Below are 14,830 nucleotides of genomic sequence, written 5' to 3' on the forward strand. Positions count from 1 at the left end.
TCATATGGCTTATAATAAAAAAGTGTTCTGTGGCTCAATTTGTTCCAGGTTTGGGGTAAGTTGACCCATGTCAGGGGGGTAAGATGCACCATCTTTTTGTGATATTTCTTTTCTTAAAGCTAACTTAAATGAAAACCAAATGAATTTTAATTCTCAGTATTTCATTGTTTGCATTTCTGAAACGATGTTGAACACCATAGTTTTAAGCTTCCCAAAAAAAGAGTAAACAGAGAGTTTGTTGAGTGAAATTAAATAAAAACTGGATTAGAATGAAAGAAATGTCACTGAAACAAATAAAAATTTTGTCAAAAGATTCTTGGCATGGTACCTTTTCTGCAATGTTGAACCAGCCATTAGGGACTACAGGTTGAAAGATATATTTGATTATAATGTGATGAAAAGCATTCTCAGAAAGGTTCTGAGAGAAGGATTTGGTGCACTTGTATACTGTCCCTATCAAATAAACTACAAATAATATCTATATCTATATCTATCTATCAATATATGTATATATATGTGTGTGTATATATATATATATATATATGATAAACTAAACCAGTTGTGTAATATGACATTAAAATACCAGTTTATACTTCAGATATTACTTTCATTTATTATAACTTAATTTCAGTGCATTATGGTGGGGTAAGTTAAATTGCTGGCTCAATTTACCCCACAGAATTTGGCTCACATTGCCCGATAGCTGACATTTTGGGGAAAAAAAAACTAGCTAGCTTACCCATTCAGGCAAATATTAGGTGAAATAAGTTGCATAGTTTTATATGTTCCTAAATCACCTACATGCATCATAAATATTTTTAGACCTGGATAAATTTGTTTTGATGTAACAGCCATTACATCTGCTAAAGTTTTACTCTGACAAGCCAAAAACAGTTTTTAGAGTACATGGGTGCCTTTCACTCCTCCCATGTGTTTCTCTTTTTGGTAGAAATTATGCGTGTAGGTAGAAATTATGCGTGATTCCAAAATACATGGTCACATGTAAAAATGTACAGTTGCCAAGATACAGAGGGTGGATCAACATACCCACTGGCTCAACTTACCCCACTCTCCTCTACGATTACTACTACTACTAATAATCATCATAGTCAAACAAAATATTGTAGCTATATATTAGTTAGTATAATGTATATATACATTATCAATTAGTTTATTAAATAATTGTTCACATTAGTGGTTTATTATTATTACTATTATTATTATGTTATGTGTATTAAGTTTTTTAATGTGTTGAGAACAGGTTTTTTGTATTATACCACTTGTGGAGGTCCAAAGAAAAATTTACACTCAAAACAATACACTCAAGAGTACAACATTTCTGTGAAAATAAGTTTATTTTCTTTGGGGGGAAAAAAAGGGAAAGCTCAAGCATGTACATTCTTGTATATGGTATTGCACAAGAAGAAGGTGTGGAGATATTTAGAGTGTTTTCTCTGGTATGTAAGATTGACAGAGATTAAAACAGAACATGGGAGAGAGAAAGTGAAGCAAGAATAAAAGAAAACAGAGAGAAATAAAGATAGGTTGATAACTATAAAGTCATGTGTGCCTAACACACCTTTAGCTTCTCTATTTGGGGACAAAAATTGTAATCTAATTGTAATTTAATCTGTGTTTTTTTTATAAATCTGTGCTTTAATCTTCTGGATAAAAAAAAATTCTCACTGTTGTTCTGGCTGAACACAGTCACAGTTATTAAATGGGTACAATACATAACCGTATAACCCCATTAGATTCTTTTCTATCAACGGTTCTCCCAGATATGGCTTTTAAAAATCCTATGCTGAACAGTATTTATGAAAGAAGGCAGTGTTTAAAGAATATCTGTTATTGTATAGAATTATTTCATCACATTATACTTATATATTGCCATTTGCTATAGTGTTATTCACACTCTGGTTTGATTTTTAACACAGTTAAACATTCTGTCAATGCATTTTAAAGAATAAGACTTTTCTTAAGCCATTTCAGCTGATCAAGAAATGGTACTTCTCCAAGGCATATGCGGCATATTTGGATTATAGAGCTTGTAAAACACATACAAATAATTATAGCATTCTTTATAGTGTATAGCAGCATGACAACACTACTATGAAATATATAAAAAGGCAAACACTACAAACAGAGATGATATAAAGCCCGTTCAGAAATAATTAAATCTTACTGGAATGCTTAAACAGTTCAGTGTCTCATTTACATACACAATGTCACATGCGTCTGCCCTTCATTATTCATATACGATTTAATCACATTTACCGTATATAAAATTTGTGCGGTCTGAGTTGAAATCTAGTAACCATTAACACTCTTTTACAACTATTGTAATAACATATAAAATGAATTTTACCCCAACCGATTCCCAGATTCCAGCAAATGCTAAAAGCGGAGAACAAGTCTTTCAAATGTATGTATCTTTTCAGGAACTGAAATTACTAAAGTTATCACTACGAAAAATAATACTATACTACCAATGGTTGTTGTTACGATGCTAAAAATTACTAGGATGGAATCTTTGGAAACCAAATGTGGTCGATCAGTAATTCCTCTGAGATGAGGCCACATCTTTGTCTTCGATATAAGATTGTCGAAGGATTTCCTCAGTGAGTTGAAGCACACCGAGCATCTGTTTGAATGGCGGGGATCTTTGTGCTGAGAAGTGCGCTGATATTCGGCCAGATCCGATCTGTCTCTGTGTCCGAGAATGTGTACAGAATGCCTTTAGCCCTACACAGAATTACAATGCTTTTAGTAAACAAAAGAACAATATATGTGACCCTGGACCACAAAACCAGTCATAAGGGTCAATTTTTCAAAACTGAGCTTTATACGTCATCTGAAAGCTGAACAAACAAGCGTTCCATTGATGTATGGTTTGTTAGGATATGGCAGTATTTGGCAGAGATAAAACTATTTGAATATATGGAATCAGAGGGTGCAAAAATATCAAAATATTGAGAAAATCACCTTTAAAGATGTCCAAATAAAGCTCTTAATAATGCATGTTACTAATCAAAAATTAAGTTTTGATATATTTACAGTCGGAATTTTACTAAATATCTTCATGAAACATGATCTTTACTTCATTTCCTAATGATTTTTGGCATAAAAGAAAAATCAGTAATAATTTTGACCTATACAATGTATTTTTGGCTATCGCTACCAATATACCCCAGTGACTTAAGACTGGTTTTGTGGTCCAGAGTCACATATAAGAAGTATAATCATAAGCACACTGGATGAGATTTGGTTTGCATTCTAAAATGTGATGTAATTCCTATGAATGTGTTATGAGCTTACTTATAAAAGTCTATGACAGGTTTGGCAACATCTTTGTAGTGTCTCAGTCTGGCCACTAGGGCTTCTGGTCTGTCATCCTCCTGTTGAATCAATGGCTCTCCTGTGATGTCATCTATTCCCTGTAAACACCATAAATTAGCAAAACTGTTAAAAAGATTATGCATAATCCATAGTAACACTTCTTCGATTGAAAAAGTTTATCCCACCAACATATTTGTTTAGAACTTTTTTGGGCTGTTTTGACTGTTTTGATCAAAAGGTGCTTGATCTGTGCATATTTCTCTCCTGATTCAGATGGGATGACTCATGCAATATTATGGACAGAGGACTTATATTTTTATTTTAGCCCTGAAGCAATGGTTTGAAGTTCAAAATGTCTTAATGATGCATTTGTTTATTACAAACATACTGCCTTTCAGACATGTGGATTACTTGTGAATTATTGTGATGTTGTTATCAGCTGGTTTAACTCTCATTACAGCTGTACCCATTTACTGCAGAGAATCCACTGCTGAGCAAGGGATGGATGTAATTTCTTCAAATCTTTTCTGATGAAGAAACTCATCTACACCTTGGCCTGAGGGTGAGCAAATGTTCATTTTTGGGTCGACTATTCTATTAAGTGCTCATGGAAAGAGACCAGCTAGCAGCATAACAGATAGAAGTCCTACTACTAGAGTGCCACAGTTTCAATCCAACCTTGCTTCAAAACACCTGGTTGTAATTTTGAAGCAATTTCGAAGATCTTTATTACCTGATTTAGAGGGGGTCTTTAACACTGGACCTAAACTCTGCAAGTAGGTGGATGAATTTTATAAGGGTAGTGTCTTTTAAAATGGAAAATTTAAATTCCACTACGCAGAAGCATTTACTGTTTTCCATTTGAAGAAAATTACGTTTCAGTCTCACTATGTTACTCAGTGTGAACACACAACTCACACTTGCAAATTAGGACATATTTGTGTCTCAATCCACTGCCTAGTTCAATGGTAAGTAAAAAAAAGAGTTTGCCCAAAGAGTTATCTAGACCAGGGTCAGAAAGGAACATTTCCATTAAGGGGAATTGATTTCCACCATACTATGTTGTCTTTAATGTCAAATACTTAAATTTACCCAAATACTTTAATCAATATTTTAAACTGTTGTCAATAACAATAGACTGTTTAAAATTGTATCTAAATTACACATGTAAAAAACAAAAGCTCAAAGGTCTACAATATTATGATAAAAATTGTTGTAGATTATTATAATAAAAATTATTGTAGATTATTGCTTATTATATTGTAATTATTATTAATATAGATATAGAAAACAATAGTAATCGTTTGTTTCGTTTACGAAATTAATTTTGTATTTACATCGCATTTGCACTGTGTTGTTTATATGATAAGGGAATTTGTGAGCGTGTGAATTTATTGCAGCTCCGGCGCTTTCAGCGCTGACTAATCTAAGCTCCTCTGATTGGCCAATGCATTCCTAAATTCAACAGAAACACATTAGATTGGTTATAAGGCTCAACGCTGCACAAAACAGCATCTTATGAAGTGAGCGAGTCTAAATCAAATTAAATTTTAATCACAACAGCTTTAATATGTTGTTTACTTGTGCAGGGGCATTTTTTGCCCTTTTGTCTTGAATTTATGGGGCATTTTTGTTCATTTTGGTGGCATTTTTGCCACAAGCCCTCGTTAATTTCCGTCCCTGATCCAGACTAACAAAAACTGAAAATTAAAATGGTATGGTTAAATTAACAGGTTTTGTTCTAGTTAAAAATATTAAATATTGGTAAATCAACCTAAATATATTAATTTACATAAACAATTTTCAAAAATAGTCAAATCAGGTAGAAATAGCTTTTTAAAGGAGAACTCCACTTCTAAGAAAGCATTTCAGGATTTTTCTGCATATAATGGACTTCATTGGTGCCCTGAATTTGAACTTCCAAAATGCAGTTTAAATGCAGCTTCAAAGGGCTCTAAATGATCCCAGCCAAGGAAGAAGGGTCTTATCTAGCGAAACGATCGGTCATTGTTTTCGAAAAATAAAATTTTTTATACTTTTTAAGCACAAAAGCTTGTGTAGCACAGGCTCTGGGATGCGCGTTCTTGAATGATTCGTTTATTTTGAACGAGTCTTTAATGTGACTCGGGAAGAACGAGTTATCTCGGGGCATGATTCATTCAGTCACGCATGCGCAACATCCTATTAGGTTCTGTACTGGAATTAGTTCACCTGTTTTGAGTCTTCGGGTTTTTCGAGTCGTTCGTTCATCTTATGGGGCTGTCACATGATGCTGATTTTACTAAAATGAACAAAATGACTCAAAAAAAGATTTGTTCATTTTGCTGAACGAGACTCAAAGGTCAGAGTCTGTAAAATGATCCAAACTTCCCATCACTACTACGAATCACGTCTTCGAATCACCACAAGTTCATCGCCTGTGTACTCCGGCTCAAAAAGGTAGAGTATGTCGAAAAACTCCACGTTATTTTTTCCTACAACTTCAGAATTGTCTGACAACATTGTACCTTTTTGTTTGGAAACAGCATTTGACTTACTTGCACTTTCATAGTCTTTGCGCGTTCGCTTTGTAAACACTCAGTCTGTAGTTCTGCCTACGTCTACGTGGTCTTCCAACGTGATTCAATAGTACGTGAACACGCATCCCAGAGCCTGTGCTACATGAGCTTTTGTGCTTAAAAAGTAAACAAATTTTTATTTTCAGAAAATAATTTTATTTACAACTGAAGACAAAAAGACATGAACATCTTGGATGACAAGGGGGTGAGTAAATTATTTGTGAATTGTTGTTCTGGAAGAGTTCTCCTTTAAGGTAACAGTTGCAGGTTACCAGGTTTTCCAGTGTATTTCTGATGCTGCCCTGCTGTCCAAATTATTCCAGTGCATAAAAAGTTTGCTTCTTAGAAATCAGGAGTAGAACTTAGTAGCATTAGTTTAAACAATGATAAAAGTCAATGGAAATATGTTCTGATATTGTTTTGCTAACATTCTTTTTAATTTTTCAAAAAGTTTTACATTTTTTCTTGGTTGTATGCACATTAAGGGAACATCCTATTTTGTTATTCTTATAAGTTACTTTCTGTAGCTTTCTGAAGATTCTGAAACAAAAAACCTTTAACCTCCAACTAAAATGTTCCATGAACAAAATAACATTTTGTATGCTAACATTTTGAGAACATTATTAAAGATGTTTTGTAACCTTGAGATAACTTTGCCAGGATATTAACCAGAGTTCTGAGAATGCTCCCTGTTAGCTGAAAGACTGAAATGTTCACCTGGACACGGGGAGGATTAAAGCACATATTGTACACTCTTCCACTGGGCGGATGTATCCATCGATGTCGCAGCCTTTCCTTCAGTGTTTCCAGAGGGATGTTGAGGTTAATGGCTACATCCAGATCACACGCACTGTTCAGCGCTTCAGCCTGTGCTAGTGTTCGCGGGAAACCTGGAAGGCAAGTGCACAAAATGACTTCTAAAACATGAATACATGTGCATGGATTATTCACATTCATCATGACATTTACGATATCAGCTGATGGTTATAAAAATACTATTTTGAAATGCCACTATTGTTGCAATGTGTGGTTTCGCAACTATGCCTAAACGTCAAGTGATGCAGTACTACATCCTTATTGGGTGCGAGGTTTCATTATAGAATTGCCAGTAGAGGACCTGCTTTCATTATTTTTGACTGTGTACAGTAATTACTTTTTTGTTAGTCTGCTTTAATATTAAGATTTAGGATTAGCCTTTGCAGTTTCAGCTTTAATGTGTACAGTCATGCAGTAAAGGAACACTAGTGTTACTCCATGTAGCAAGAATATTTAAACCTGTTTTGTAGGTCACCCTGCACATCTTTTCAGTCAATGTTTGATATCCTATCATTCTATATTGGGAGCGACAGACTTTGACTTTCTAAGCTAGCAGATGTTACATCTCGACTTTCTGCTTTCACAAATCAGTAATCAATTGATAAAGTGGACACAGGCAATAAAAGGCGACATAGTTTCAAAGCTCCTAGCTTACTTCCTAAAACACTACAGATTGTTTTGAGTTTCTGTCAAATGAAGAAATGAAAGTTCTTCTTCCCCTCAAGATTTAACTTAGTCCGAAAGAAATAAAAACAATATAGCAAAATGATCCAAGTATTAAAAGGGCTTTACCAACATACCATCTAACAACCAGCTGTATTTGGTCATCCCCCAATCGAGGCAGCAGAAGACGTGTCATGACATGGTCTGGTACCAGCAATCCTTTTTTTATGTACGTCTTAGCTTGAACGCCAGCCTCTGCAAAAAAGACAATGAATGGAACAAATATCCTTCATAATAATCATCAAACATGGTTTTACAGATATCATTAATAAGCTTTCTATGATTTTTCTCCAAGAATGGAAGCGGCTAAGATTCTTTTATATATGTTTCGTACTTAAAACGCACCCATAAACTTTAACAGAGATAAATCAATTATTAATCATATGATTTTAACCAGCAACTAGAGTGTTAATCATATAATACATCGAAGCAGTCACATGAGAGTCTCGAGACAATTTAATCTACAATAACCAAATATGATAAAAGTCACAATTAAAAACTAAACATGGGTGTGCATTTTTATGTATTTCTTAGGTAGCTAAATCGGCTTCAAAGTCTAACGCACAAATATATTTAGTATAAATAAGGAAAAAATGTGTTTAAGCAAAAAGTTACCTAAATCATAATTATCTTAGAAAGTTAAATTATTATTTTAAACCTAAGGCTTTATATTACTGAGCATGAGTCTACTAATGTGTTAATTAGTATACAGTATGTTGATTATTATGAAAATTCCTCTGTCTTTATCTACATGTATGAATGTCAGCTTAAGTCTTAATAAGGGTGGTGGGCAACAGTGCAATAAAACAGAAATGTGGAGTGGCATCTTGCCAGCATGGCAACTTTTTTAAGGCATTTACCTCACATGAACTCAAACATCATGACGCCCGAGGGTCTACTAACCACATACTTCAGACTGGAAGGACAAAAGTTGAAATTAAAGAATCGATAACCTACTAATCTTAATATATAAACAGTGGTTACGCCCCTTCATATGGTCAACGGATCGCTGCTGTTTTAGTGGCAGTGTTTCAAAACCTAGCGAGATGCCTATCTAACATTTGTTGGCATCTCAAGGCTTTCCAAAAATAACGAGCGTCTATGAAAATCAAAAGTTTTCCTGTTCTAAAAAAGAACGCACCAGTTTTCGCAGCGATGTTTTCTCGAACAAAGTCTCCACTGGACAAATGTTTAAGGCCGAAACTGTGCGCGATCCTCTCCGAGATGGTCCCCTTTCCCGAGCCTGGTGGACCCATGATAACAGCCCGGAATAACTTAGCCATTTCCTCACTGAGCTGTCCTGTTTACAACAAACGAGTCCAGCATTACGTGTGAAATCATTCAACTCATGCACTTATTTGATGTAGTTAGTGATGCAGTGCGCGTTTGCATTACAATTCAGGTATTACAGTTGTGCTCAAGCAGATCTTCAGTGCAGAATGAGGGGTGGGGACCTGCAACATCGAACAAAATCATAGATTCATACAAAAAGAAGCCGCTTTTAAAGTTATAGGTCAGAAACAACAAACAAACTTACCCACCCAACAGAGTACTGTACTAATAAACTCTTATTTCCACAGTGAAAACAGCCCGTTGTCACCGTGCAATAAAATTGAGAGCCTTTCGCTGTCGCACCGCCTCCTGCTCTTTATGTAGACGTGAGCGTCTCCTCTCTGCAAATGAATGGAGGAGAAACATAAACGCCCTATTTTAAACGCCTCTGGTACAGCATCGCACTGAAAAATATGCACTGTACCGCATAGGAGTCTGGTCGTTGTAGTATTTAGTTGCAGCGCACTGCATACACAATCTTAAACATGGATCGAATGGTAAGCAAAATGTTTTGTGATGTATGTATAATATGTACATTTGCAATTAAAGTGATGGATGATGACAGCTTTACTGTTATGCCAAGAGATCGGATCGGCGTAATGTTGCTATGATTACCACAGTCGAACGTTTTTGTGTGTGACTGTCTGTTGATTCACAGCAAGTTAGAAAAATTTGCTGAAATATATCCAACTTTCAGCTTCCTAATATTATGGCAAGCCATTTTAGCTTCAAATATTCCCGGTGTTACTCGACGTTTACATTTTTACTAGTATCAGTTTAGTTAGAGAGCTCTATAATTAAATTCCTATTAGTTACAATGCCAATTAGAGAGCTTTCTAAATCAATTTTTACTAGTTGCAATTACAATTAGAGAGCTCTCTAATTTAGAGAGCTCTGCTATTGCATTCTTACAGTAAGAATTGATTTAAAGAGTTCTTTAAGTTACAGAGGTCTGTAATTATATCTTTAATGTGTTTTGAATTTATAGAACTCTGTATTGCGTTTTTATTAGTAAGAATAAAGTTAGAGAGCTCTCTAATCAGAATTGTTACTAGTAAAAACTGAATTAGAGAGCTCTCTAATTGAAATTATTACTACACTCTAAAAAATGCTGGGTTATTTTTAAATTCATAATACCCAAATACTGGGTTCAGTCTGCTGGGTACACTGTAAAAAATAAAAAAAAAACACAATTTGTTGAGTCAGCAAAATAATTTGTTACCCTGCTGCCTTAAAATTTTAAGTTTAGTCAACTAAAATAAGTTTATTCAACTTGAAATGTTAAGTTGTACTAAGTAACAACTTAGATATTTGTGTTTGCTAAATTTAACAGAGGGGTAAGTAACCCAGCTGCCTTAAAGTTGTCACTTTGCATGTATAATTTAACATTTCAAGTTGAATAAACATTTTTTTAAGTTGACTGGACTTAAAATTTTAAGGCAGCTAGGTTACAAATTATTTTAAGTTGACTCAACAAATTGTTTTTTACAGTGTAGTTTTTCTGCACTCTAAAAATGCTGGGTTATTTTTTTTAACCCAAATGCTGGGTTCAGCTTGTTGGGTCATTTTATTGGGTTATTTTTAATAAGGAGATGCTGGGCAGTTTTTCTGCCGCTAAGCTGCTGGGTCATTTTTAATGGGTTATTAAATATTGGGTTATTTGTTTTTTCTACCCAACTGCTGGGTTGAGCCTGTCTCTGATGAAACAACCCAGCTGCTAAGTGAGATTTCGCCAACACACCGTCACAAGAATTAGCACTATTTCTGTGAAAAGTGATTACAGGTTGAATACGCTTAAATTAAAAGACTACTTTAAAATGTTCCATTTTTTATTTCTAAAATGCTTGTTAAAAAAGTTTATCTGTAATATTGTAAACTGTGCTGTATTCACCCAAATAAATTAAATTTGTCTTATATTTTTGTCTATGGTTGTTCTTGCTTAATAATAAATGTTCACATTTTGATTATTGGTGTTGCCTGTATAATGCTGTGTGTGATTTTTAATTTCCAGCCCATTTTAAGCCAGCAATATAATAATTTTTAAACAATAGCTGACATAAAACAACCCAGCATGTTGGGTAAAAACACCTTCGTGTTCTGCCAAATAACCCAAGTTGGGTTGTTTTTAACCCAGCATTTTTTACTAGTAAAAATTCCAATTAGAGAGCTCTAACTCAATTTTTACACTCTAAAAAAGCAAGAACACCCATTGACAAAAATAAGAGACAAATTAAAATTATTTGGGTGAATACTGCATATTACATACCATTAAACTTGTTTAACAATCATTTTAGAAATAAAAAATATAACATAAAAGTAGCATTTTAATTTAAGCATACTCAACTGCCTTTTGATACAAAAGGCAGTTGAGTTGATTAAATCAACGCCTTGTGTTTCACTCGTAGCTAAAAGAAGCTGTGACTGACTCCATATCCTGCTCACAAACAGTAGATTAGAGAACATACTAGAACATCAAATTAAATTAAATTAAGTATTATAACAAATAAAATCAGTTTATGTTATGCAGGGGACAGGCATTTCCATCATGCAAAACAAATGAATGCTGCTGATACAGCTGACTCATATCTCATCCTTGTATGTTGCATTGCATAAAACAATATAATTTACAGCACAGTGAAGACTTCATAAATTAAATAAAATGTATACAAACCTTTATTTTGCTGAAGAAGTGCACAGTGGCGCTGAGAACCGCTCTCTCCAGAGTACGCAAAAAATTCCTTGCTCTGAGTGTAACTCAACAGCTGGGTTGTTTCGTTGGAGACAAGCTCAAACCAGCAGTTGGGTAGAAAAAATAACCCAGGCATCTTAGTTACAGAAAAACTACCCAGCACCTGAGTAAAAATATTACAAATAACCCGATAAAATGACCAAACAAGCTAAACTCAGCATTTGGGTTAAAAAAAAAAAAAACAGCATTTTTAGTGTGTAATTGTAATTCTTACTAGTAAAAAATAAGTTATAGAGCTCTGTAAAATTAGTGGAAGTCAAAGGAGACATATGACTAGTAAAAATGGATTTGTAGAGCTCTCTAGTTGCCATTACTAGTAAGAATTTACTTGTCGAGTTCTCTAAATTAATTGTCACTAGTAAAAATGCAATTACAACGAGTAATGCTAGGAATATTTTAAGCTAAAATGGCTTGCCATATTTGGAGAGTCAGAGGCACACGTGATATTATTTTGCAAGAGGATCTTTCCAGAAGAAAATAAAACCTAAGTGCGTTCAATTTGCATACTTGTGCACAATTCTGTGCTATTTTATCTAAAACTGCATTTTTAATGGCCGGACGATGCACTTATTTAACTGAAAAGGTTGAAATTCAACTGTTGCAGATTTCCTGAAGCAGAGGAGGGGAGGGTTTATTATATCTCTGATCTTGTATGAAAATACACTAGATAGTAACAGTGCATAGTATAAGTGCATACCGTGCATAACATCAACTACTGTTATTCTCTCCACATGCAACAAACTGTGGTAAACAAACACATGGGTAAAACTGGTGTGATATTGCCCCCTGTCTGATTTATGACATGATACAGTTGACTGTTATGTAGGTGAAAAAAATTCCCCAGATGTCACAACACTTACTTCAGTTTTTCAAAAATGGGCCACTGACACAGCGCAAATGTACAAATGCGGCTGCAAACTCGTAAAATCATATAAAACTGTATTAAATAACTTTTCTTAAATACTAAAACACAAAGAAATTATGTAAACTAACATATTTCACATTTTAATTTGTCCCCTTAACAGTAGTTGTTTTTTTAGAATAACATACAGTTCTGACTTCTGGAATCACAAAATCAATCAGTTAATTACTTGTACCTATTGTCTCCGTCAGTGAAAAAAAGTTCAAAAACAAGCTGTTTTGTCAAAAATGTCACAGGAAATATTTTACATAGGTGGCCTCGGAGACAAAAAGGTTAAAAACCACAGAAATACCACAACTATAATCCCCATATCAAACATTTATTTCCGAGGTGCCTTACGGTGGCGTCAGAACATAAGAGATATTAAACGCAGTTCACTTCGGGTATGCCATGTCAAAATCAGTCGACTTTTTAAACCTTCTACATGACATGAGTCATTCCGCACTAAAGAAAGTGGTGAACTTTGAGCGTCAGGACCCGGAAGCGTGTTATTTTATTGTCACATGGCTTGAAGATTTCAATAACAACAAAAAATGGCGACAATCACGTTGTTCGCTGTAAGGCTTGCTGCGTCATTAAAAATATTCACGTAAACAAGGGAGTTCAGCGTTGAAAATGCAGGTAAGTACTTTTGCAGTCGGTAGAATAGTACATATGTCTAACTGTGATGGTGATATTATATTAATGTTTTCACGTTAGAACTATGTGGTGTTTGTTTTTGCCATGAGAGGGGTGTGTGCGCGCGCTGTTGGGCGTTAGCGCGCATCAGTACAGTACAATAAGACGACTCACAAGATATCACACAATTAAACGAATCGACATAGCAAGTATAACAACTGAGATACACGCAGAATGTTTACAATACCTGTTGTGATATTATATGACATGTGAACATGTAATGCCGTTTCGTGTAATAACTTATGTATAATTGATTATAGACTATACTGACCTCATGACGTTCTAACAGGCTTTTTGCTCAAACACGTCTTGTATTCATGTGTAGTTTATAATGTATGTTGCTGGAATGTTCCTAACATAAATTACTTTATTTAAAACTGCACTTTTATCAAACAGCAACATTTTTCTATGAGAAGTCGCAACAGACTATAACAGCGAATATGTCCCCGTTTAAACCCTCTGAAATGTTTTTCTTTCCTTTTTCCCTGAAACAGCCGCTAGAGGAATGTTAGGCAGATGTTTTGTCATTATTTGGCAGGCGTTTCCACTGTCCTGAGATGGCAAACACGACGCGCTGATGGAGTTGTTTACAAGAAGAGATTCGCACGGAGGGCGGGGACGTTGAGGGCGTGGTCTGCGGGATGATGTGGGAGGAGCCAAACGCCTGCCAAAATACGAGAGCAAAGTATAGAAGGTGGAGTCAGAGTTACCATAACAAGTCTGTCGTCACAGGGGTGGTGTGTATAAATAATTAAAGCTCAAAACGAAGGTATTGAATCTCATGCTGTCAGAAAGGGAGCTGACATCTAATGCAGCGTGTCTAGTAAAAAAAAGGCTTTTCAAGTTCAATCATGATATTGTAATTTTTACTTAGTGTAAGTTATATTTAACAACTGCATCTGCTAATTCCTATAACGTACACAGATGGAAACATCAGGTTTGTTTAGCCTATATTACATATGAATTGTTATATCTTAAATGCAGTAAACATCACACTCTGATATATAAAGTGATATATAATTATCCCTGAATGAACGTGGACAAGAAGATGTGTGAAGAACTACCGCCCTGGCTCTGCTTGATTTGACAGGCTGCCCTGGTTCAGTTATCACAGTGCTGATGCTGTCCATCTTAAAGGTACAGTACTGTGATAACTGAAGGATGGCTGCCATCTTGACATCTAGTCTCACAAAAAGAATTTGTTACAGGTGAGAAAGAGGTAAATAAAAGCAAAAAATATCAAGAAAACAAAACTGTTGAATATAGAGAAATCTGTACTGAATTCTGATTAAATAATAAACTGTGTCAAACTGTTGGTTGCCTTCTAATTTTATGTATGAATTTATGCACATTATGGTATCTTGTCATCAGTATGTTAAATTATTATTATTATTGACAATGTGGATGTTTTGTGAAATATATGTATCATAAATGTGATATAGTCATCATATTTTATAACATTTTCTCATACATATGTTTTTCCTGTAGAAAGAAAATTAAGACATTTCAGTTTGCATTTCAGTTGATGTTTCCTGCAGTTTCTTTTTTAATGTATCCTCTGTAACATTTGATATGATATATATTTTTTAAGTTTATGAAGGATTTTCTTTTAAATGTATGGTTTGTATTTTATGCACACTAGTATACATATGAAAAATATATTTATCTAATTAATTAAAGTAATGAATTATCTGTTTAAAGGATTTTTGGTTA

The 14,830-nt window shown here is 34.5% G+C and overlaps 1 protein-coding gene and 1 long non-coding RNA gene across 2 annotated transcripts; one reads left to right on the forward strand and one right to left on the reverse strand.

Annotated features, from left to right (window-relative positions):
• Window positions 1–1,336: 1,336 nt before the first annotated feature.
• On the reverse strand, window positions 1,337–9,106 carry ak4 (adenylate kinase 4). Its single transcript, XM_051111572.1, is given in 8 exon segments — window positions 1,337–2,745; window positions 3,319–3,437; window positions 6,615–6,787; window positions 7,514–7,545; window positions 7,547–7,631; window positions 8,578–8,736; window positions 8,832–8,890; window positions 8,974–9,106. Coding segments are annotated over 6 exon segments (678 nt in total). The 5' UTR covers window positions 8,720–8,736; window positions 8,832–8,890; window positions 8,974–9,106; the 3' UTR covers window positions 1,337–2,618.
• Window positions 9,107–12,436: 3,330 nt separating this feature from the next.
• LOC127166367 (uncharacterized) lies at window positions 12,437–14,549 on the forward strand. The gene is made up of 2 exons (XR_007827893.1): window positions 12,437–13,060; window positions 13,612–14,549. It is a non-coding gene; the product is annotated as an uncharacterized LOC127166367 (long non-coding RNA).
• The last annotated feature ends 281 nt before the right edge of the window (window positions 14,550–14,830 follow it).

Source organism: Labeo rohita, chromosome 6 (genome assembly GCF_022985175.1).
Source record: "Labeo rohita strain BAU-BD-2019 chromosome 6, IGBB_LRoh.1.0, whole genome shotgun sequence".
Lineage (NCBI taxonomy): Eukaryota > Metazoa > Chordata > Actinopteri > Cypriniformes > Cyprinidae > Labeo > Labeo rohita.